This window comes from Chelonia mydas, chromosome 21 (assembly GCF_015237465.2).
Source record: "Chelonia mydas isolate rCheMyd1 chromosome 21, rCheMyd1.pri.v2, whole genome shotgun sequence".
Taxonomy (NCBI): Eukaryota; Metazoa; Chordata; order Testudines; family Cheloniidae; genus Chelonia; species Chelonia mydas.
Window position 1 is genome coordinate 15,928,213 of NC_051261.2, and position 24,223 is coordinate 15,952,435.

General features: G+C 51.2%; 1 protein-coding gene across 7 annotated transcripts in view; it reads left to right on the forward strand.

The window, feature by feature from the left end:
* The first annotated feature begins 764 nt into the window (after positions 1–764).
* Positions 765–24,223, forward strand: part of TNNT2 (troponin T2, cardiac type) — a 33,996-nt gene continuing 10,537 nt past the window's right edge. The window contains exons 1-17 of one of the 7 annotated variants that reach the window (XM_037884935.2): positions 765–927; positions 6,345–6,392; positions 8,125–8,135; positions 8,256–8,273; positions 9,091–9,117; positions 10,086–10,139; positions 12,041–12,070; positions 14,075–14,110; positions 15,147–15,168; positions 15,802–15,825; positions 17,695–17,755; positions 18,103–18,219; positions 18,678–18,755; positions 19,596–19,706; positions 21,318–21,427; positions 22,288–22,378; positions 23,415–23,455. In XM_037884935.2, coding sequence (XP_037740863.1) covers positions 6,355–6,392; positions 8,125–8,135; positions 8,256–8,273; positions 9,091–9,117; positions 10,086–10,139; positions 12,041–12,070; positions 14,075–14,110; positions 15,147–15,168; positions 15,802–15,825; positions 17,695–17,755; positions 18,103–18,219; positions 18,678–18,755; positions 19,596–19,706; positions 21,318–21,427; positions 22,288–22,378; positions 23,415–23,455 — 869 coding nt within the window. In that variant the 5' untranslated portion in view covers positions 765–927; positions 6,345–6,354. The remainder of the gene's footprint in view (positions 928–6,344; positions 6,393–8,124; positions 8,136–8,255; positions 8,274–9,090; positions 9,118–10,085; positions 10,140–12,040; positions 12,071–14,074; positions 14,111–15,146; positions 15,169–15,801; positions 15,826–17,694; positions 17,756–18,102; positions 18,220–18,677; positions 18,756–19,595; positions 19,707–21,317; positions 21,428–22,287; positions 22,379–23,414; positions 23,456–24,223) is intronic. The other 6 variants (XM_043533642.1, XM_043533641.1, XM_037884933.2 and 3 more) reach the window with 6 other exon arrangements.

Below are 24,223 nucleotides of genomic sequence, written 5' to 3' on the forward strand. Positions count from 1 at the left end.
ACTGTTCTTTGGGGGGCCCTTGCTGTGAATCGCTCTGGACAATGAGGCAGACGAGCTGCTGGCCTCTGGAGAGAGGGGTGGGGTGGGGGTCAGGTGGGACTTGACGTGGCACCTCAGCCATAGGGCAGATACAGGCCTGGGTGTGGCCACTGCCCGCTTTGGGGGCTGTGTGGGAGTAATGAAGTCCTGTGAGTATTTTCCCGCTTGAGAGCTTCAGGTTTGGCAGCAGCAGCGTTTTGGTTGCCATGGTGGGTCAGGAATTCTGGGGCTCCCAGAGAGCTGGGTCAGGCTTCGGGTCCAGCTGTAGGTGAGGACTTGTCTCCTGAGAAAGCCAGCTCTGACCTCCAGGCAGCCCTATGGGATTCGGCTGAACATCCAGGCTTGCTGGTGCTTATGAGACTCAAGCCTTTGACTGGCCCTGGGGCTTTCTGGGCCTAGCACAGAGGGTGTGGGGTGTCGTGGGGCTAGGAAGCAGCATGGGGCTCAGAACTGGGGTTCGGAGGTGAGCATCCGATGTCTGAAACCCAGGCCCTCTCCAGGCAAGAGCATTTTGCTTATCAGAGTTCTGGCCACTTGAAAGTGACAGCTGGCTGGCTTGTGTCAGCCCCTTGGGGACTTGTCTATCTCAGCCCTGCGGGTTTAAAATAGCAATTCTCTGAGGCCATACAACAGCTTGGGCTTATATGGGCTCCTGGGGGGAGGGTGGGGGGAAGAGCTGCACCAGGGGCTGTGACCCACACTGCTGAAATAGCAAGCAAGTGTTCGCATTCCAAACCCTGCCACACTCGCGTTCCTCCAATCAGGCGTCTGGCCTGGGGGTGGGCTTCGGAGCCCTGTTAAAGCCTCACTCTTCCCAAGTGCATTTCACAGACGCTGTGCCAGCTGCCACTTGGCTGCGAGGGACCTCACCTTTTCCCTGGGCGAGAGGTAAGGAAACAGCCGCAGGGCACAGCTTGCCAGGCTTAGGGAGTTGATTCCCTTTTCAGATGGGACCTGAGTGACCACCAGTCTGTTTGCTAGACCTAGGTATTAATGCTCCAGAGACAGAACAGGGGTCTGCCTCAACCTACTTGGCTGAAATTGGCCCCTCCCAGTTGTCATCATCCACCCCAGAGATGACTGCATTTCTCTGGTGAAGGGATTCCTCTGGGTATAGCACAACTCCATTGACTTTAATGGCGTTACTCCTGGTTTACATTGGGATGGGCAAAGAGGGGGAATCGGGCCCAGCAGGGTTACTCCTGATTTACGCTGGGGTGAGTAATAAGGAACTTATGCCTATCATCTCTTCTCATCTCCCAGAGCAATGTACAGTGTTCTAGAAACCTAAGAGACTGTTATGTTACCAAGTCCCTCGCTGGCAGGCAAAGCACAGGGCGGGCGCAGGATGTTTGTGCTACCGAGTTCAGAATGCCGCATCGCTGCAAGTGGCAAATGAAACTACACTGTAGTTCTTGGATTTTTTTTTTTTTTTTTTTTTTTTTTTTTTTTTTTTTTGCATTGTTCTTTGAATAAACATGGCAGAACTAAACATTTGGAAATACACCTAGCCATTCATCCCTAGGACTTAAAACCGTGATTTGGTTCTTAGATAATCTAGTTCTAACCTACCCTGCACTAGATCAGTGTTAACCGGCCTGTCTGAGGCATGTTAAAAGACAAAAATTTAGAAGGATTCATAGATTCCAAAGCCAGAAGGGACCACTGTGATCATCTAGCCTGACCTCCTGTATATCACAGGCCAGGGAACTTTCCCCCAGATAATTCCTGGAGTGCATATTTTAGAAAGGTTTTTTTGGACCATTCAATCCACAATTAAAACAGGGATTATTTGCAGCAAATAATTTATTCAGCTCTTTGTGAATTGTCCACAGACTTCCTGGATTTTTTTTGTAGCTCAAAATCAATTAATTAAAAATTCTGTGCAAACATACTTACCAGTGTGTTGCTCATTCACTGATTGATACTGGCATTTTGAGCTACCTTTGCTGGATGTGCAGAGTACAAGGTGTTTCTAGGCACTGCCTGGATGTAGATAACTCTTAAAATCAAGTTTCTGGGACAAATATTCCAAAATTGCTTTCCTTGAATATTTGTCAATAGCTACTTATAGACTGCGGTCTCAGCTAATGTGGTTTGTTGGCCCCTTGAGGAAAGTGAATGAAGCTGGAGAGAGGTCACTTACATTTATTCACAAACATTCATACGTTTGCCTATCTGTCCGTGACAGAGCACTTTGCAAAAGAGGATCATGGGGAACAGCTTGATGAATGTTTAGGTAGATTTTTTGGCTAAATGATGAGGGCATGAGTGCTGTCTAAAAGTATGCGAGGGACACGGGCACCAGGAAGGGTCAGGAATTATGGTGGCTCAAGAGGGAACTAGGAGTAATGGAAGGAGTTTAAAAAATGAACTTTTAGCATGGAAAAACTTCCTAGTGGTCAGATCTATTAGAATATGGCATAAGATTATGGAACAATCTAAATACTATATACATATATAGTATTTTATATACATATATTTATATATAAAATATATAGTGTTTTTTTTATATATATATATATATATATATATATATATATAATATAAAAAACACTAATAAAATATATACATATATATGTATATATTTTATTAGTGTTTTTTATATGTATATATTTTATTAGTGTTTTTTATATATATATATATATATATATATATATATGTGTATATATATATTTTATTAGTGTTTTTTATATATATATAAAACACTATATATGTATATATTTTATATATAAATATATGTATATAAAATACTTATGTATATATTTTATATAATATAAAATATATACATATAATATTTTTTTAATCTAAATAGTGGCACAGGGACTGAGCTGACAGCAAGGCTGTCAGCACTGGCAATCAAACTGAGTTCCAAAGGAAATTCTGGAAGACTTATCACTTAAAAGGCTTAAAGCTAGAATGAACCAAGCCCTGGAAGATGTACTGTTATCTTGAGACCAATCATGTGCTGGACTTCAGGACGTAGTAGGTCTTTCCTATCAGTAATGTTTCTGATTCTGGATTCAGGCAGCAAAGTTCTTTAAGTTAGCCTCTTATAAAAACTGAAAAGATGGAGCTGGGACCAGCTCTTACACATCATTGGAAAAGGGGTCGTTGTACAGCGAGCTGATTTGCTGAACAGGTGGTTTGACACATTGGAGTTATTCATAGAAACCTGGGGTTTGGTAGGAAAGTTTCATCTATTGTGGGGATCTGGGACAAACCTGAGCTGCTGGCCAGAGTTAGCAGAAGGTTTCACTGGGCTTCAGGAATGTTTCAGTGAGCTGAAAGCCTGCGAGTCTGACAAGACTCAGGGCATGGTGTTAGGCAAGCCGGGAACCAAACAAAAAGGGATGGCTTGAGCAGAGATTCACTTTGGCGTTTATTTGAACACGAAACTCGGAGTGAAAAGCGTTCAAATGGACATTTGGAACCCCACTAACTTTCCAGACAGAGCTGTACTGCCCAGTGCAATCAACGGGCAATAAAATAATTGCTGAGAACGTGTTTTAAGCTGCCTTCCTAACCGGCTTTGGTGGCATCGCTGCTGCGTTAACCTTGCTGGTGAATCGTCTGTTAGCAGTTTGAACATCACCACTTCAGATTTAAGGCCACTTCCCCAGCCCCTTTTCCTGGGTGTTTCCTTGTGCTGTTTCTTTGTGGACTTTGGACACTGTCCAGTGGTACCTAGATCATCTATAGAGAGATTAGGTAGAATTCAGGAGAAACTTTTAAGACGCATAGGGCTCCAGTGGAAATACTGATTTGTATCTGGCCTCTCATCTGAAGAACTGAAAGCACCTTACAAAGACGGGTATTGTTGTCTCCAGTTTACAGAGGGGGAAATTGGGGCATAGAAGGTCCATGGATTTCAATGGGAATTATGAGCCTAAAAACCTTGGAGGATCATGACCTAGGGGTACGTCTACACTGCAAAGTAAAACCCACAGCAGTAAGTCTCAGAACCAGGGTCAACTGACTGAGGCTCGGGCTGCAGCGCTAAAAATAGCAGTGTAAATGGCCCTGTTCTGGCTGGAGCTCAGGCTGTGAAACCCGGCGAGGGGAAGAGGGTATCAGAGCTGGGGTGCAAGCCCAAATGTCGACCTGGCTATTCTTAGCTCTGCAGCTCGAGCCAATGGACCCAGGCTCTGAGAGTCTCTGCTGTCAATTTTTCTTTGCGCCGTAGACATACCCTAAGTGATTTCCCCAGTGTAACACAGCAGGTCAGCTGCAGAGCCAGGAATAGAACCCAGGAGCCTTGACTCCAGTTCCCAGTGCTCCCCGCTCACTGGGATGTATGAGCACAGAGATGTCCCTCTCCTTGACAGGGCTGCTGGAGGCTGACAGCATTTGGAAAGCTAGCATGCGAGTTATTAATGAGGCTTCATGTCATTTTCTTTGCATGGCTGTAGTTTAAGATCACAGGACACTTGAGTTGCTGGTGAATCTTACTCAGCCCCAGAGAAGGGATTGGGACCCAGGATAAACGACATGTCAGAGGAGCTAACAAGCAGCTCTGAGATTCAAGGCAGGAGTTGCAGAGCTAGCCTCGCTGTCTTCCTGATTGGCCAGGGGAAAGTGGGTGATTTTGCTGAGGAAAAGCCAGTCCCACGGCATGTGTCCAATGCGGCAGAAGGGAAAATGGCAGCTAGGTGTGAGAGACCAGTCCTTAATGCTAAGAACTACTGAGGCGCAAAATAGGCTGTTTCCTGGGTTTATTCTCCTCCCCTGCACTTCCCACTCAACATAACTCTCTCTTAGATCATCGCTGTGCAGAGAGGTTGCAATGTACCCTGGGCCTGGCTGGGAGCTCAGAGTTATCAGTGCTGACTGATGATGTTCCTAAGCTCTTGCTTCCTATTTAAGGAGAACTATGTTGCTGAGCCATGGGGGGGAGGGGGGGCAGGGTGGCCTCAGGAAGGGTTATCTCAGCCAAGACGCCATTGTTAGATTCCAGCTCAGCGTTGGGGTGGTTATTTTCCCCTTTCTTTGTGAGATAATTATGGAAGTTCCTACCTGTTTGTGACAAGCACAGATCCTCTCAGGAACGAGCTCTTCCCTCTCAGCCAATTTACCATCCCTGCTCCATCGACACTGCAGCAACAGGGAATTTACAAATGCAGCTGGTTGGAATAAGGTCTGGCTGCCCACAAAAGATGAGTCCTGGAAAGGGTTTCCTTTGGCTCAGAAGTGGCAGTGACTCCCCAGTCTCTCCCTAGGACTTCCTGCCAGGACACAAGTGGCCATTTTTGCTTTGGCTTTGGCTGCCATGGCCCTGCTGAGTCTTAATGCAGCTGAGTCATTCAAAGCTGCCTCAAATCCAGCTTCACTGGCCACAGAAGGAAGGATTCTCCCTGTGTAACTGCAACAGGTACATAGAGGGAATCTTCAGGTGGCTCCTTAGCCATTCTGCTGCTAGCTACCAGCTCAGAAGGCATGGCTGGGAGAAAGTGGTGCCCCTGGGATCCTTGGCGGCCAGAACAGCCCAGGTGGCCCTAGGATTGGGGAAGGAAAAATGTGGCTTAATGCAACCATTGTGCACTCCCACCACTACGCTGCAGCTCAGCATCGAGCTCACGGTGTGAGTGGAAAAGCAAAAAAAATCCCAAATGACAAGAGTTTTAATCTAAAAGCCAGCGAGACAGAGGGATTTATTCACACCCACAAATGAGCTGCATTGCTTGACATCTAATCCAGCTCGATACTTCAGCGTCTCCATGCCTTTCTAAGGCACCTGTCAGCATGGTAGCTACGCACAGGTGTGGGGAATTTGAGGAGGGGCTGGATCTGCATGCAATGAGCTTTTTGCGCAGGGCTTCCTCTCCCTCATCTGCCTGCTGCTCAGAGGAAAGGGGAGGAGGTGATGGGAGTGTGACATAAGACACAAGTGAATCAAAATGAAAATTCCTAGTCTAAACAAATACTTTGGTCAGATCATTTAGGTTTCTCCGGCTGTTGGTGAGTTGCTGTAGATATCTTGCAAAGCATCTGAATCTTCAGACATGGCCCCTGATTTTGGGTGCCTGGATTTCTGGATGCCACCTCCGCAGCCTGATTTTCAGACATGGAGAGTGCAGCTTTTAGAGGGTGCTCAGCACCGCTGACAATCAGTCCAAACGTGTCTCAAGTTGGGCACCCAGAATCAGTGGCCAAGTGGGAAATTGTGGGCCATGGGGCTGCCCGGAGTTCATCCAAGGTAGACACAGAAATCATGCTCCAATACGTCTAAGAATGAAGGATTGAGTGCACTGCTGTGATTTTTATTGTAGCTTTTAACACTCTCTCTAATTTTATTTTTCTGCTAGCTAACTGAAAATGTCGGACATCGAAGAAATCATCGAAGAATATGAAGAGTAAGTGCGGTGCTTTAAAATCTTCCCTCCTACGGCCAGCCCTCTTCATGCAGGGGTACAGCAGGCAGCTTGCTCTGTGGCTGCCATTGCAATTCTGGTGTAGCTGCATCAAGTCCCATCGAGAGTCATTCATTCTCATTCTTACCCAGCCCTGTCTGGAGCTGTAGGAATGATTCACGTTTTTATTAGTACTAACAACAGTGCCCGCTAGTTCTTAGACAGAACTTTTCATCAGTAGATCTCAGAATTGCAGGCCATAAAACCATCTTTCCTTCCCATAAATGAGAACTGTGATTAAGTGTATGTGTAAATATATTTGTTTCTCTTTACCAACCCTCTGACCCCACTGGTGGGGATGACCAAGCCCTGAGATCCAAACACCTCCAGACTTCGGGAAAGCTGGGACAAAAACCTTCCAGCACGGTCCCATCTCTGCTGCCATGTAACGAGGGGGGACAAAACACAGCCTGTAGAAATGCATAACACAACATAGTGTAAACTGGCCATGGAGGGCTCTCTGAACTCCCCCTGCCCCAGAAAGCTGCACTGGAAACGCGCTTTCCCATCCTGCAAATATTTTTGAGAGTCTAAAAACTTTCCCAATTCTGAATTCGGATGAAAAATAAAAAATCTCAAATGTTCGTGAGTCAGAAACACCAAAAAATTCAGGTGTCAGAGTAACAGCCGTGTTAGTCTGTATTCGCAAAAAGAAAAGGAGGACTTGTGGCACCTTAGAGACTAACCAATTTATTTGAGCATAAGCTTTCGTGAGCTACAGCTCACTTCATCGGATGCATCCTGTGGAAAATACAGAAGATGTTTTTATACACACAGACCATGAAAAAATGGGTGTTTATCACTACAAAAGGTATTCTCTCCCCCTACCCCATTCTCCTGCTGGTCATAGCTTATGTAAAGTGATCACACTCCTTACAATGTGTATGATAATCAAGCTGGGCCATTTCCAGCACAAATCCAGGTTTTCTCCCCCCCACAAACCCACTCTCCTGTTGGTAATAGCTTATCTAAAGTGATCACTCTCCTTACAATGTGTATGATGATCAAGGTGGGCCATTTGTGCTGAAAATGGCCCACCTTGATTATCATACACATTGTAAGGAGAGTGATCGCTTTAGATAAGCTATTAGCAGGAGAGTGGGTTTGTGGGGGGAGAGAAAACCTTTTGTAGTGATAAACACCCATTTTTTCATGATCTGTGTATATAAAAACATCTTCTGTATTTTCCACAGTGTGCATCCAATGAAGTGAGCTGTAGCTCACGAAAGCTTATGCTTAAATAAATTGGTTAGTTTCTAAGGTGCCACAAGTATTCCTTTTCTTTTTGCAAAAAATTCAGATCAATCAAAATGTCTGAATTTTGAACCATTTTGTTAGGACTTTGAGCCCCTCCCCCCCTTTTTTTGGCCTTTTTTCCCCAGTCTAATTAGCTTAGATTTTTAAATGAACATTTATTTTGAACCGGAAATTTTCCTTTAGCAAATGTCAAAACAAAACACTTTTCCCCCAACTTCTTTTCTGAGTCGAGAGATTTGTCAAAACGGACGCTGTTTTGAGAATAGTTTTGTTTTGACAAATCCGCATTTTTCAATGAAAATACAACTCGCTGAAAAGTTCTGATCTGCCCCCATCCCTCCCCCTTTCTCGGGACCAGCCACTGGGAGAAATGTGCAACCGATGTTCTAACGCAACCGTTTCTCCTTCGGCTTTGCAGGGAACAGGAAGGTAAGAGGAAGAGCAGCATCTTTCTGCACGTCAGGACAGACTGAGGCTCTAAGACGATCAGTATAACCTCAATAACCTGCTTGTTCTCTCTCCCTCCCTTTCTCTTCCCCTTTCCTGCAGAGGAGTATATTGAAGAAGGTAGGTTTTTCCCTGTTGTATGGGAGGGACAGGAGGGCACGGGGTGGTTGCTACTGGTTTATTTAGATACTTTGTTTCCTTTTTTGCTTGGAATGGTTTAGCATGGCATGGCTGCAGGTGGGCAGAGTCATGCAAATACTGTATAAAAAGGTCCTGGGAATGTTCCTTCCAATTTTAAAACAAATTTTGCTTCAGCTGATGTTCAGTTAGGGTGAAATTCACTCCTGTCCAGGGGACTGACGCAACCCACAGAGTTAATGAGCAACCTCAGAGGCATGTAGACCTTATTCCGGTCCTCTGCACAGGGGTGAATTTCACCCTAAGAGTTTATTTGGCATTCGCTTTAGTAGCGAGGATAATTGGAGACAGGCCTCAACTAAATCCTCAGATCTGAGCACGGGGAGAATTCAGGATTGAAAACTTTCGCAGCTCCGGCCTGTCTGCGATGATAATGTGATAACTGAAAGGAAGCTAGAGTCTCATCTGACTTGTGTGAGTGACAGTTCAGCCTGGGCTTGCTGAGTTTATGCATCTAGCAGCTTTGCAGCCTTCCCTGCTGTGTGTGAGTGAGAATATTTGTAATGTCTGCTGGATATTGGTGAAGAAAAGCCTTAATATTCGACAGCTTTAACAACACCTGGGCAACACCTGCATAGCAGAGCCGGATAAACACCAGGAAAGCTGTAGGACGTAGCTGGGAAAGTAGAGATCGATAACATGCCGGCGGACGCTCTAGCTAGATGCCACAGCTTTACGATACCTGACTAACCTTTTCCGCTTCTTCCTTTCACTGTTGCCACTTACCACCTTGACGAAGAAGAAGAATGGCTAGAGGAGGAAGATGGTAGTAAAACGTTTCTTCTTCTTCTTTCCCTTCCCTAATGCTTGCCAACATTCTGCATACGCAATGTCTGTGGTTTGTTATGTATACGTACATGCTCTACCTATGGGATGGAGTGTGACCTCTTTCTTCTGCCCATTGCCTCTTGGTGTTGCTTGTTGTATCTTCCTCCCCGCTCCCCGTTTCTGCCCTAAGATTACATCTGAATCCATGATGCATCCTTGCATTTCTAACTTTCATCAATTTGCCAAACTCACCCATTGTTTGGTTCCTTCCTTTTATTCCTCTTTCTCTCCTCCAGGCAGCGCCAGTCTTTTAAATCCCTCCTTAGAGCCCCAGTTGCCTACCAGCTTCTCCTCTCTCTCTTCCACAGAGGACTCTGTTTGCAACAACGCTCCCTCCGGTGGAAGGAGGCGCTCAGACGTGCCAGTGGTATCAATAGAGAGCGTGATAGGAGAAGAGGGGGAATGACTAAAGGCAGTTCCCTTGGGCACCCACCAGGGCCACTTCTGTTGCCTGGAGGTGGTTCAGGAGAACAATGAAAATCACCCCATCCCTGCCCCTCACCGGGACTAAGCATGTTGCGTCCCTTGTTGCCATGGAGAGTGGTGGACCTTGACCTGGATGTCACCGTGTGGCCCTGCCAGACCCTTGGAGATACCATGAGAGCAGCCTCTGATGGCATTTGGCCCCTTCCCCTTCTAGTCATACTGGGAACATGGCAGGGCAGAGTCACGTGGAAATGAGGGGGGAATTCCCCCCTCAAAGCATCAATAATAAGGGTCAGTTGAGTTTGGGGTGAAGGTTCAGGTGAATTCCCATTTTATGCAAACCGAACCATTACCTGTCTCCATTCCGTGGCCACACTGCCTTTCCCCCTCAGATACCCCAGTGGCTGGCTCACTATGACATGTACTTTTATCAGCCAGCCAGCCTGAGTTGCTCCTCTCATCTTGTATGTTGTTCCACAGACCACAAAGAGCACGCAGAACAACTAGAAGAGGCTGAGGAAACCCCAGCAGAAGGTAGGTGGTTGAACCTCTAGGAGACATCTCCCTCTGCCCCGCTTGCTCTGGCCTTCTCATGCATTTCAGTGGGCTGCCTAATCTCTGGTTTGGATTGCACAGCTGAGCTGCAAAAACTCAGGGATGCTTAAAATCATGTCATTAACTCAAGCTATAGCCGGACAAAGGACCCATGCCTCTTCCCAGCTCCGCAAAGGGGGCACTCTCCTTCAGGGGTGCAGTTCCCAGTATGCTGGTGCCAAAGGTAGCTCTGGGCCAATCCTGCCAGGTGCTGAGTGCTCTCGGCTCCCAACATGAAGGCACCAGGAGCTCTGTCCATGGGGTTGTCGGTGTTTTGCAGAACTTTGTCTAGAATGTGCAGGATATCGGAGTTGAGATCCAAGAGGAGAATTGTGCCTGTAAGCAGGATACCCCACTACACCAGCCCACTGCCCCAGTCATCACACTGGGGAAAATGGAGCCACACCTCCACCCAAACAGAGGACGTCTTGCTCCCCTCTGCAGGCGTCATGTCCAAGTCATGCTCCTGCCCATCAATTCCCAACTTCACCGCTCCACAAAGAACCCCGGGAGAATCTGTGCACCCAAGAAGCTCCCTGAGACTCCATGCCTCCCTGAGCTGCCCTTTTCTATGGGGGTGAGGGGTAATATGCAGAGTCAGCCCTTTTGCAAGCTGCAGCAAACTCCTCCTCCTCCTCTCCAGCCGGCTCTGCAGACTGGCCTGTAGTGGGCAGAGCCAGGGCTCCAATTACTCCTGACCCTCTCCAGGCCCATTGGTTTGTGTGACGGCCGCCATCTTTGTTAACGCTGGGGGTTGAACCAGGGCCCTCCAGAGTAAAAAGCTTGAATCAGTACAGCCTGAGCTCAAGAGCCAGGTTCCCTAGCTGGGGACTATAAACAGCCTCCTGTCCTCCGTCGCTCAGCACGGACGGGGCTCATAACAGACTGACCAGTGGGTCAAACTTGCATAGGAGCGGAGGAGCTGTAGCTCTGCAGGGACTGGATCCAAGAGTAGCCCTCGGGGGGTAACGCTCCCCTCTCCCTGTTCCCCTGTCTTTAGACTCACTGCCATCTTCTGTGTGGTGCACAGCACAGAGGGCCCCATCAGCCCTGAAATATTAATAAAATCATGTAAATAAAGAGAAATAACACAGCTAGGAGCTGGCATCCTTCTGCTGTTGGAGACGTCTGTATCTTTCCTCAGCCTGTTAATTTCCAGGTGTAACCCACACACCTCCTGGGTAGGGTGACCAGATAGCAACTGTGAAAAAACAGGACAGGAGGTCGGGGGTAATAGGTAGGTGCCTATATAAGAAAAAGTCCCCAAAATGGGACTGTCCCTTTAAAAATGGGACATCTGATCACCCTACTCCTGGGTGGGGTGTTCTGTCCCATCGAGTGACACCAAGGGGCAGGAGAGAGAGGGGGAGGGGGAAAAGAGAGAGAGATTAATGATTTTGCTCTACAGCCTTAGCTAAGGGCCAGTTGGCTTTTAGCTCATGCAGCAGAGGCTCATGCATTAAGCTCTAGAGTCCCAGGTTTGATCCTGCCTGCCGACAACTGGGGACTGGGGTCTGTTGGTATTACACAGGCTTAAAGCCAGATTCTGGTCTCTGTTACACTGCTGAAAATCCAGCCTGGCTCTGCAGGTTTCATTGAACCCACTCCCAAGCGACATGGGCGTGACTGATATCAGAATCTGCCCCTTATGGTGTAAAAATTGGCCAGAGCTGTCTCAGCTGTGATCATCCAATACCAAAATGCCAGCGGTGGAGACCCAGCCTGTGTGAAGAATGCGAGGAATTCCCCGGGGCATTCATTAGGGAACGTGGATGGGGGATGAATGTGTCCGCCTGCATGACCCGTCTCTGATCGAATTGTCCTTTCTGCTTTTAAAATAGAACACAAAGATGAAGCTAAAGAAAAAGAAGGTAAGAGCAAGACTGGGGAGAGGGGTCTGTTCACACGCGGGTCAGTGCAGGCCTGATCCCACTTGGTCCCCCCTGTTCCGTTGAACTCATCTGCTACTAATAATGGAGTTTCTGACTCCTGCTGTGTAAAAGCTGGCCGCCAGGAGGGACGCTGTCCCTGCTTGCCCAGTGCAGAGGGCCCATGAGGCCCCCACGCACCATGTGAGATTGCTGTGATCTAGCCTTGTGCTGCACAGGGGAGAATTTCACACACCCTGTGGTAAGAAGGGGACGTTCTTCTGCTTTCAGAGTCTAAGCTCAGTGGGGTAAATGGAAAAGCTTGTCTGGGACTCTCGGGCCTTTTGAGTGAGCTAGGGCTTGGTTTGGAGGGAATCTGGGGTGTCTCCCATTGAAACCCCATAGAGCTCACCTTTCCACCTGAAGCCAGTTTTCAGCTGTTTTCCCCTTGGAGCACGTATCAGCCCAGTGCTCAGCACCATGTAGGACTAAAGGCCAGATTTTTACAGGTATTTAGGTGCCTAATGATGCAAAGAGGCACCGAGTGGGATTTGCAAAAGCACCTAAAACCTGGCCTTACCAGCCCAGCCCTGCACACTGCTGCATACCCGCTACAGTGCGCAGAGAGCTCTCAACTCCTGCACATGTCAATGGCAATAAGGGCGCTCAGCACCCTGCAGCGTCAGGCTGCCTGAGCTAGGCCTGAAGAACGCGTTTGCGTGTGCCGCCGCAAAGCCAAGCCGTTGTGATTCGCCTGGCTCTGCGTCCGCCCCCTCCGTGAGACGGCGACGCTGGGGAGCTGTCCTCGCTTCACTGGTGGATGTCTGTGTGGGAGCTCCCACCTTCACCTTCCTGCCACTTCCCACAAGGCAGCTGGAGGTGTCCAGACTGACCCTGCCATGACAGGGTTTCCGGTGCTGGGGCTGGCAGGATAGGAGATGCTAGGCAAGGTTCAACAAGGATAAGTGCAGAGTCCTGCACTTAGGAAGGAAGAATCCCATGCACCGCTACAGGCGGGGGACCAACCGGCTAAGCGGCAGTTCTGCAGAAAAGGACCTAGTGGTTACAGTGGATGAGAAGCTGGATATGAGTCAGCAGTGTGCCCTCGTTGCCAAGAAGGCTAACGGCATATTGGGCTGCATTAGTAGGGGCATTGCCAGCAGATCGAGGGAAGTGATTATTCCCCTCTATTCAGCACTGGTGAGGGCACACCTGGAGTATTGTGTCCAGTTTTGGGCCCCCCCACTACAGAAGGGATGTGGACAAATTGGAGAGAGTCCAGCAGAAGGCAACAAAAATGATCAGGGGGCTGCGGCAACATGACTTACGAGGAGCGGCTGAGGGAACTGGGCTTGTTTAGTCTGCAGGAGAGAAGAATGAGGGGGGATTTGATAGCAGCCTTCGACTACCTGAAGGGGGGGTTCCAAAGAGGATGGAGCTCGGCTGTTCTCAGTGGTGGCAGATGACAGAACAAGGATCAATGGTCTCAAGTTGCAGAGGGGGAGGTCTAGGTTTGATATTAGGAAACATTATTTCACTAGGAGGGGGAGAAGCACTGGAATGCGTTACCTAGGGAGGTGGTGGAATCCCCCTCTTTAGAGGTTTTTAAGGCCCAGCTTGACAAAGCCCTGGCCGGGATGATTTATTTGGGGATTGGTCCTGCTTTGAGCAGGGGGTTAGACTAGATGACCTCCTGAGGTCTCTTCCAACCTTGATCTTCTATGATTCTAAGATGCCACCTGGTGGTCACTCGGTCAATGTGTTTTGCTCAACTGAGGCCCATGCGTCTCAAGTCCCCAGAACAGTGGTACTAAAAATCCATGGCCCGGTCTTGGTGGGACATGCCACCTGGGGATAAAGTGGGGGAAAGGCTCAGTCCGCGTCCCCCTCACCCCCGACCCATCCCTGCTGCCTCCTGGAGTGCAGGGTGTGTGCAGTGGCACCGATTGGCCATGCAGGTGTAGATCGGGCGCGTGGTTGGGGGCTAAAGCTCTGTCTCTCCCGCAGGTGGTGAGGGGGAGCACGAGCAGGAGTCTGGGGAAGGTAACGTACCTGTCCTCTCCCTGTGCCCCACAGGGAGTTGCGCTGGAGGGAAGGAACGAGCCCCCATTCACATACACCCATCCCTTCCTGGGGGGAGCGGACAGCAAACCCTCCTGACCACCCCGCTGCCTTCTCCCCTGCCCCATGATGAGCATGAGCACCCGTCACTAGACAGCAGCAGGACCGGGGGGTTGGGGCACAGGGTGCCCCATCCATTCACTTTGTTAGGCTGTGGGGCTGAATAGGGGTGTGAGCTTTGGACCAGATGCCCTGTACCTGGCACCCACATACTAGCCAGGAGAGCTGTTATGTTCCCTGCTGGTGCGGGCACGCCGCTGGCTTGCTGTGGCTGAGGTGGGCCTGTACGGTGGGGATGCTGCCCGCCCCTACACTAACAGTTTGGGCAGCTTCTTGGGGCAACGTGTCCCCTGTTCCCAGCCACTAGGGGAACCCCTGCCTGCCAGCCTGCATGGGGTGGGGAGCCCGCAGGCAGCCACGTTATGAATGTCTGAAGCAGTTGCAGGTTGTGGGGCATGTACCTCAGTGTCAGGGCAAAAACAGGGTTTACCCTATGCAATGGAGTTCCTCAGCCGGCTAGCGCTGTCTGGACAGGCAATAGGAAAGGAGACTGGACCAATTGCTGGGAGCTGAAATACTCTTTAAGTGGATGGGGTGGTTGAAATCTGGCTGGATTTGACTGACTGCCTGGGCCCATCTCTAGCCCTAGTGAACTGCCTGGCTCCTCCATACTTGACTCCAGGCTGTAGGTTTACCTGCAGCATGGCATGGAGCTAGGGTGACCAGACAGCAAATGTGAAAAATTGGGACAGGGGGTGGGGCGTAATAGGAGCCTATATAAGAAAAAGACCCAAAAATCCTGACTGTCCCTATACAATCAGGACATCTGGTCACCCTACATGGAGCAAAGGGAGTCTGGGGGCGCCCGGCCCATCACTGATATTTACATTGCAGTGGAAAGGCGAACCTCTCTGTGCCATTAACTCTGTGTTTCTCTTTGCTTCCCACGGACCCGCAGGGGAGTCAAAGCCAAAGCCCAAGTAAGTGGAAATGCATTTTGTGTAGGGGGATGGGAAGTTTGGATTGTGCGTGTGTGCGGACTCGCTCTGCCGTATGGCTGGGCAGGGGCTGTACACAGTGCAGTAAATACAGTATTGGCCAGAGCAAAGGGAAGGGGGAAGGGGTGGAGTCGGGGCTAAAGAGCCCCAGAACAGGAGAAGGGAAGCGAAATAGGGAGAGGGTGGGGGAGGAGAAAGAGAGCAGAAAAGCAAGCGGGGGGAGGGACGAAGGAGAACAAGGGGGGCGAGGGAGGCGGGGAGTGTGGCACAGGGAGAGTGCGATCAGAGCTGGGGAGTTGGGTGCATTCAGTGGCACAATCAGAACCTCCCACTCTGGCTCCTGATATAGGAGCTTAGTGGTGCATTCTCCAGGGCAGCAAAGCCCCCTGTGCATTCCTTGAAGCGACCTTCTCGGAAGCCATCCGAGCATCCCCTGAGACAACCACCTGCTCAGGTGGAGGAATCTCCTGCAGGTGAATGGGAACGTTCTCATGAATCCCTGGGAGCCCCAGTTCCCTGTTAGATGGACAAAGCAAGGGAGCACCGAGTGCTCTAGGCCCTGGGAAGGATACACCCTGCTAAACTTCTCTTCCTTCCTCTCTCCCTACTCCTCAGTTCCACCCTTTCGAGTGTCGCCAGGTAGGCTCAGCTGTCTAAGCCCCTGCAATAATGCTGCTGCCTAACAATGGGTTGTGCACCTAGCTGGTCTGGGTGGACACACACGTTGCTTTTGCTGACAAGTACAAGGAAGAGCTGGACTAGCAACGTCCTCGTCTCAATGAGGTTCAAAGGAACAAAAGGGGTTTGGAGGGAAGCATCAGCGATACCAGTCAGCAAGCTCAGTCCATGATCATCTCTCCAGCTGAGCAGGGCTCTTAAGAGTGATAAGCCTGAAGCAAAACTTTTTCAAATTTGAAGCAGGATTGAGAATCAAAATCTGCACCCCAGGCTTACTTCTACCTGTAGATGCCTTCAGATGGGCCGCCAGACAAGAGACTGGACGGAACCAGGATGCCTGGGTCCTATATTTAGTCTGGCCACTGATTTAGTGTGGACAGGTCCCTCCCCAAACCCTAGCCTCAATTTCCCCACCTGTAGGATAGGGCTGAGGATACTGCCTCTCCTTTGAGATCTGTGGGTGGTACCGTTTTGTCAGCAGGGCATTTGCATCTGGATACTCCAATAAGCACTTTGATCCAGATCCTCCAAGGTATTTGGGTGCTTAACTCTCATTGGTTTCAGTTAGGTGCCTAAATGTCTTGGAGGATCTGGGCCATTGCCTTTATTTCTATATACTGTCTATTGTGGATGATGAGACTGTTTCACTGACATACTTAAGCACCCCAATGCTGCATTCAATGGCGCTATTAAGGTTCCCGTATTTGAAACTCGGGCCCAGAAGTTTCTGCCCCAGAGCTGCTGGATGGCTCGCTTCCCCCAAACCTTCTGTTGGTCTTTTTGATAAAACTATCAAGCCTATCAAGGGAAAAGCACCGGGTAGATACTCGTCAGCAGCTTGGGGTTGGCTGCCACATCGCTCACTTCTGGTTCCTTGCTTGAAAGTGTGACCGTTTTCTTAACCTTTGGGGTGCTTTCCTGGCGCAGGTGGCTAGGGGACTTGTCTGGTAGCTGCCACTGCAAACGCCAGACTGCAGATGGGGTGAAATGCACCCCATGCAGAGGGCCAGCAGGAGGCCTAGGAACTGCTTGAGACCAGGACTTACATGAGATTGGAGCGGTGTTTTGTGCTTGTGCATTTCATCCATAGTGGGCTGTCACCTTACATTGTCTGTTTTTCACAAACACTGGGGACTGGACAGCCCTGGAGGATAGCAACGAGACCCCAAGCCAGTCATGTCTAGGCTCACTGCTCCAGTCTAGCTTGAACTGGCCATGATCCAAAGCTGTTCCAGCTGTTCAGTAGTGATCCATGTGAAACGGAGCTGGGGGTGCCCAGGGACAGGTGTCTTCACTATAAAAACAACCCCCCAACCGCTATTCCACCCTGGCTGGCAGTCTCAAGTTAGTATTACGTTGCCCTGTGCTGAAAACTGACTTGTTCTCCCCATCTTTACGTATGCTGGGGGTGTACGTGAATGACCTCTTTTGCAAGCTTATTTGCCAGGGTTTCATTGGTAAAAAGTTTGGACAATTATTTATTGTATTTTTGCCTCTGTGAGGGCCCGATCCCCTTTCCATGGTAGAACGGGGCCTACAGTCTATACATGCCAAAAAATGAAACACAACTCTATAAACCCAATTATCTAGGCAGTTATACCTCTGGGCCCCTAAAGCTCATAGAAACCTAATAGTAGATTGACTCTCACAGTTGTATTCACACACACACGCTACTTTCTCCTGCCACCTTTCACAGCAGTGTGCTGTCTAACAGGTCTGTATGAACACTAAATTAACCTACAAGGAAGCTTCTCCTACTTGGAGTTAAATGAGGCCATAATCCGTTTTCCAGCCGAACGGAGAGAAATTCCTTTCTGCTTCTGATTGCAGGCTCTTCATGCCAAACTTGGTGCCTCCCAAGATCCCGGATGGGGAGAAAGTGGACTTTGATGTGAGTATTGGGTGCCCAATGGACTGTGGGCTTGCTCTGTAGGTAAGCCATGGGCTTCAGTCACCAGGGCTGTCAGGCTGGCACTAAATTCACTCATGCAAGCTCATCCTAGTCCCTCCAGGCATGTACCCAGCATGCCCAGACAGTGCCAAGTCTGCCAGCCCCTCTGGGTATGTACCCAATCCCATATCTGCCAGTCCCTCTGAGTATGTACCCAGCGGACCTGGTACCATGCCTGCCAGCCCCTGCTCTCATCCTTAGATGGCCCCTGACTCCCACAGCGCCCTAGTGGCTATTGATCTGGGAGGGCAGTAGCGATGGCTGGCTCAGGGTCATGTTCCATACAGGACATTCACCGCAAGCGCATGGAGAAGGATCTGAACGAGTTGCAGGGCCTGATCGATGCCCATTTCGAGAACAGGAAGAAAGAGGAAGAGGAGCTGATCTCACTCAAGGACCGAATAGTACGTCTGGAGGTCCCAGATTGTCCCATTACTCCTCCCCCCGGCCCCCCGCGAGTCTCCAAGTTAAGGGCCATGTTCTGTCCCTGCTGAAGACATGGAGGAGCAGGGTCAAAACCTAGAAAAACAAGATGCTGACTCAGGGGAGAGAGAGGGGATCAAGGTCCGATCCAGACTGAGGAGCCTGGACCCAGGGCTTGGGAAGTGCCATCTTTCATTATTTGATACCAGGTCATGTGGTGTCCCGCCACCCATCACCCTGGTGCCCAGCCATGTCTGGAGGAAGCAGAGGTCACGTGGCAGGGAAACGGGCACTCCTGACCATACCAACAGAGCAAATGCTTCCCCTTGGGCTGGGCCCCTAGTCACTTGGGATCCAGAGAGAGCTCTCCCTGGGTCCCTCATGTGGGGGCGGGGGTCGTCCCCGGCCTCGAAGCCCAAGCCTTGTTCTTCCCCTGCAGGAGCATCGGCGAGCGGAGCGGGCGGAGCAGCAGCGGATCCGCAGCGAGCGGGAGAAGGAGCGCCAGGCCCGCATGGCTGTGAGTGTCCCGCCTCCCGGAGCAGGGGAGGGCCAACAAACCCCCAGCGATGGAGTCGGGTCTAGCCTTCTCCCCTGTCGTCCAGCTGGGAGCAGCTGCTGTTACCCCTTCTCGTACTGCAGGGACCTTCCTTCTAGCTGTGGGGGACTCCCCTTTAGTGCAGCTTCTAGATCAGCCGGCAAGGACACTCCAGACCCACCTGGGACTGAGACTCCGAGGCCCTGCTTGGCCCAGGGAGCTGGTGGCCACATATTCCACCAGGGCCCCTTGGTTGAGCTGCAGCCTTGGGCTGGGCTGCTCCAGTTCTCCCAAGCGATACAGGGCTGGGCTGGGTTAGCGCTCTGCTGGGGAGAGCTTGAATGAACCTCCAGGTAATGGAGGAAGTGGTGTTTGCTTCATCACAGGGTGTTCTTCCTCCCGAGCCAGCACCCAGCTCCAGAGGGGCTCAGACAGGGGCCTGCACCACTTACAGTGGTGTTAAGTGACTGCGTTAACATGGTGACAAAGCCTGGTGTCCAGGCTGATGTCCAGTACCGGTGACTGCTGCCCTGAGCCCCACTTGCCCTCCTACTTGGGGGAGTTATTCATGGCTGGTGCACACTGGCCACTGCAGCCTACGGGTGGTTGCTTCTGTTGCATGGGGAGGTGCCTGCAAGGGGCAGCAAAGCCCATCGGTACATAAGCAGCTATCATGGCATGTGACTGTGCAGCCCTTGGTCTGGTCTGTAGCTGTCTGTGTGTTCCCAGCGGCTCTCACTCTGCTGAGTCTGTCTCTCCAGCAGCAGTGAGTTCCCCTGGCTTCCCTCGAGACCCCTCTTGCTCTGGCTTTACCCCTGACAGGAAGAGAGAGCCCGCAGAGAGGAAGAGGAGGCCAGGAAGAAGGCGGAAGAGGATGCCAGGAAGAAGAAGGCTTTCTCCAACATGCTGCATTTTGGGGGCTACCTGCAGAAGGTACGATTCCAGCTTGGGGTGCTTGGGAACTGGCCGTGGTGGTGGTAGCCAGAGTCCCCACCCAGTAGCAGGACTCAGCGTGTGTGTTCGTCCTGCTGTTTACTGGGGGCCAGATGCCAACTGGGGACCCTCATGGCAGCATCTCTCTCTGCAGCATGCCCAGTCCCCATGGCATCCCAATGACCCTGGGCCGTGCTAAGCTGGCCTCTGGCCGAGGCGATTCTAACTTTACAACTGCCTGCTCCTCCCACTCCTGATTCTGTTCCTTTGTCTCTGTTCCTGAAAACCAGAGGTCCCTTTGCAATCAGGCTGCTTCAGTCCTTGGAGCTGGCATAACTGAGTGGCTGGTGGCAGGGGTGGTGGGTCGACTCTAGGTGCAGAGAGTGCATATGGACCACCCTCAGGGCACAGAGAACACAAGAACGGCCAGACGGGGTCAGACCAAAGGTCCATCCAGCCCAGCATCCTGTCTTCCGACAGCGGCCAATGCCGGGTGCCCCAGAGGGAGTGAAGAGCTAGGAAGAAACAACACGAAGGCAGCCAAAGGCTGGCTAGCGCCGCGGGAGGAGCAGCCTGCAGCAGCTAGAGGCAAATGTCTGTCTGGGGGCTGTAGTTGGGGGCTCCATCCCACAGTTAAAGGGGCCAGCTGTAGGGGAGCATGCTGGGAAAATTCCCATGAAAGGAAGACCCCCAAGTGGAGCGTTAAGGGGGTGAGGGAGAAGGAGCCTGAGCCGAGGGCAGAGATTGTGGAGGAAGGGGCTCTTGGTGCAGTTCCACTGTTCTGTCCTCCTTTGCTTTTGCGAGGAGATTGTGCTTAGATCAGAAAACTCCAGGGCCCGACTCTCCTGCTGCCGGAGAGGGGTGAGTCTCACTGAAGCTTCCTGCATCCTTTGGAGGTGTTATTTCCTGTGCGCTAAGGTCATTGCCAGAGCATCAGACTTTAGCCGCTCTCCCTACCCACTAGACAGAACCATGGCAGTCACCTAGGGCAGCCTTCTCGCTCCCTTCTCTGTGCAGGGCACTCAGCCCTCAGGACTCTGCCGCGCAGACTTTACTGGCACGACAGGCTGCCTGTCTTCCAGGCTGTTTGTTCCGTGGCTGGTAGCTTTGGTGCTGTCCATGCCCTTCTGGGGAGAAGTACCATTTTTGGAAGTATTACAGCTCCGCCTAGGGGCCCAGCTGAGATCAGGCCCCCTTGTTCCAGGTGCTGTGTGCCCACAGTGAGAGAGAGTCCCTGCCCTAAAGAGCTCACAAGCTAACTATATAAGACAAAAGTTAGGCAAGGGAAACTGAGTCACAGAGCAGGCAAGTGACTTATTTGAATAACCCAGCAGGTCAATGGCAGAGCTGGGAATAGAATCCAGGTCTGCCGAGTCTCAGCCTAGTGCCCCCTCCACTGGACTAGCCTCATGGCAAGTGGACTTCCTGAAAAGGCTGGCTGGGGTGGGCGTCTTGCTCAGCTCCGCTGGGCTTCCCCTTTGGAACCTCTCCATGCCATTGAGCTGTAGGGGTCACTCCAGCTCAGTGCGGGGGGAGGAGGGGGAGAGCTGCGGCACGGGGGGAGGCGGGGGAATTAAATTCCCTCTGACTCGGGCCAGCTGATGTCTTCAGACAGAGAAGAAAAGTGGGAAGAAACAAACGGAGCGGGAGAAGAAGAAGAAGATCCTCAGCGAGCGGCGGAAGCCTCTGAATATCGACCACCTGAACGAAGACAAGTTGAGGTGAGGGTAAGGGAGGGACTGGGGCAGTACCCTCCCCCACCCCCACAAACCTACCAGGCTGGAGACGAGCTCACAGGCCGGTGCCTGAGTCCCAGAACCCTTTGCATCACTAACCCAGAGGGGCAGCAAATCAACCTGCCCCCTCCCACCTCTTCCTTCACCCCAAGCGAGGCCAGCTGCCCCCCCTCCTGTACCAGACTGTGTGAGCAGCCCTCACCACCAGGGGCAGCGCTGTGCACTGCGGTGGCCAGGCTGCCCGGGTTGAGCTGTGGGACACCGTCGATGCAGGCGTGCGGATGCAGGGGGGAGCGCCGAAAGGCAGTGGGTGTGCCGTGCTGGGGTGAGAAAGCAGGAGCAGATCATCTGTGACCCAGCAGCTCTGGGCTGCCTCAGCCCTCGATCCCCATTACTCTCGCTGCGGCCAAGGGGATGGCAGCTGTGGCTGCCGGCTGGGCTGGAATCATGAGCAGCAGAAGCGCAAGCCCCCAGCATGGGAGCCAAGAGGGAAACTCCAGGGCTGCAAGTAAGTAGCAGGCTGGTATAGTCACAGGGGCTGGCCACTGGGGGAGCTGTGATCACACACCCTATGCCTGCGTTATGTCCCCATCATGGACCAAGGGCACTGCATGGTCCACGGTGGGCTAAGCACCAACAGGCAGCAGGTGCCGACATGGCGTGAGCTCAGGCATTGCTCCAGTCCCCTGTATCTACCCTCCTGGGGGGCAGAGCCTAAAGAACCTCATGACAAGTGGGACTGGAGGCTGGTGGGGATCAGAACTGTGTGTGGTTCGGTGAATCACATGGATAACTTCCGTGCCCCCCTGCATCTCCTCACTGGCTCCCCATGGCTTTCCCCCCAGGGACAAGGCCAAGGAGCTGTGGCAGAGCATCCACGACCTGGAGGCTGAGAAATTCGAGCTGCAGGAAAAGTTCAAGCGGCAGAAATACGAGGTGAGGGTTGTTCTGACCTCAGCTTCCCCCTGTGGCCCCATCTCTGCTGTGGGGAGCCGGCTGAGGCTATTGTACCCGGCCTGCCAACTGTATCACAGGGAAACCTGAGGAAAGCTCCCTCATTCTCCTGGGGATGGAGGTTGGGATGTGATCCCCAGTCCCATTCCCTAACCTGGATTTGAACCCAGCTCTCCAAAAGTGCAAGGCCAGTGCGCTCAGGTGAGTTGAGCCAGACCCTGAGCTGGTGTAAATCAGCAAAGTGCTAATGACTCCAGCAGAGTTATACCAGTTTGTGCCAGCTGAAGTGGTGGCCCCAGAGCTTTAGTGAATGCCACGTGAGCATTGTAGACCCCCAGCTATCAACACTGCAAAACAGCCTGCTGGACGTGGACACCTGTGGATCGTCTAGCCAGCTGGAATCTCCCTCAGCAGCAAACACCTGGCTGTCTGTCAGGCCCTCCTGTTCTGTACACTCACAAGTCTCCTAATGGCTGGATTATTTTATGCTCTCTCCTAGCACAGCGAACGGATAGCTGAACTGGCTTTGAAAATCATGCCTGTCTATCACATTTCCAGTGCACCCATCACCACACCCAGGGTTCACTAACATTGTTTCACCATCCACACCCTTCCTCAGCACAAGCAAAGTCTTTGTGGTTGTGTGCTAAACCCTGTCAGGGCATGGCTGGTGTCTCGCCAAATTTGGCTCTGGCTCATGGTTGAGAAGTTGTCCCAAAGAAGCCACGGTTGAATGTGGCTTCCAACCATGGCAGCCCAAGTAGGGCATCTGCAGCCGGTAGCTCCAGATCTTTTTTCTATACATCTTTGCTCTGGGTTCGGTCCTGTAAGTGCTTAGGCCCAGATCCTCAAACACATTTAGGTGCCTAACTCCCTTTGAGGATCTGAGCCCGAGTGCCCATGACTTGCGGTGAAGATGAGCGCCCGTCACAGCATCAGGCCCTCTCTCTGTTAACCTCCCCTCTGAGTGCTTGCTGGTGTCTGCCTTTTAATGGTCTCTTCTCTCTAACTCCACCAGATTGTCACGCTCACTGCTCGCTGCGATGAGCTAAGCAAGTAGTAAGTACCACCCAGCTCACTGCCTCAGCTTCCTGCCTGGGTTTGTGCTTGACACGCTGGCTGGCTGAGAGGGAGCAGACAGTCCTGCTGGCATAGGGACGAGCACAAGCAGAGATCTGTGTCCGTGAGCCATAGATCCAGGTGGGATGTATTAAGATGGAGGTCTACTTAGGGGATAGGTAACAAATGGATAGATGAGAAGGTGAATGAGTGAGAACCTAAGAATTGCCAGCCCAGATCAGCCCCCATTCCCCTATCTAGTACAGTCTCCTAACAGCGGCCAGAACCTGCTGCAACAGAGAAAGGTGCAAGTAATGTCGCAATCGAACATCCTGCCCCTCGAGGGAGATTCCTCCTGACCCTTATCAGCTCGTGCCCTGAAGCGTGACCCTTTTTTGAAACCTGTTTATGAAGGGACAGAGGGGTGAAAGAAACGGGGAGTGCTCTACATTAAAGACCCCATTACCTGGTTTTAGAGCTATTGGTAACTCAGAAGTGCAGGATCTTGAATGCCTATGGATCAATCTGCTAGCAAACAAAGCCCAAGACTGGGTACTGGTGGGGGGCGGTCTTTTATAGACCACCAAATTGAACCAGATGACCGGGTCAGTTACTCCTTAATTACCTGGCTGTAATGTGTGGAAAGGAAACATTGTAGTGTTATGGGGACTTCTGTTTGAGAGACACTCACTGATGGTCTCCTGCAGCCAATAGAAAACCATTAGAATTTCTAAAAATTATAGGCGATGGATTTTCTAACAGACAGTG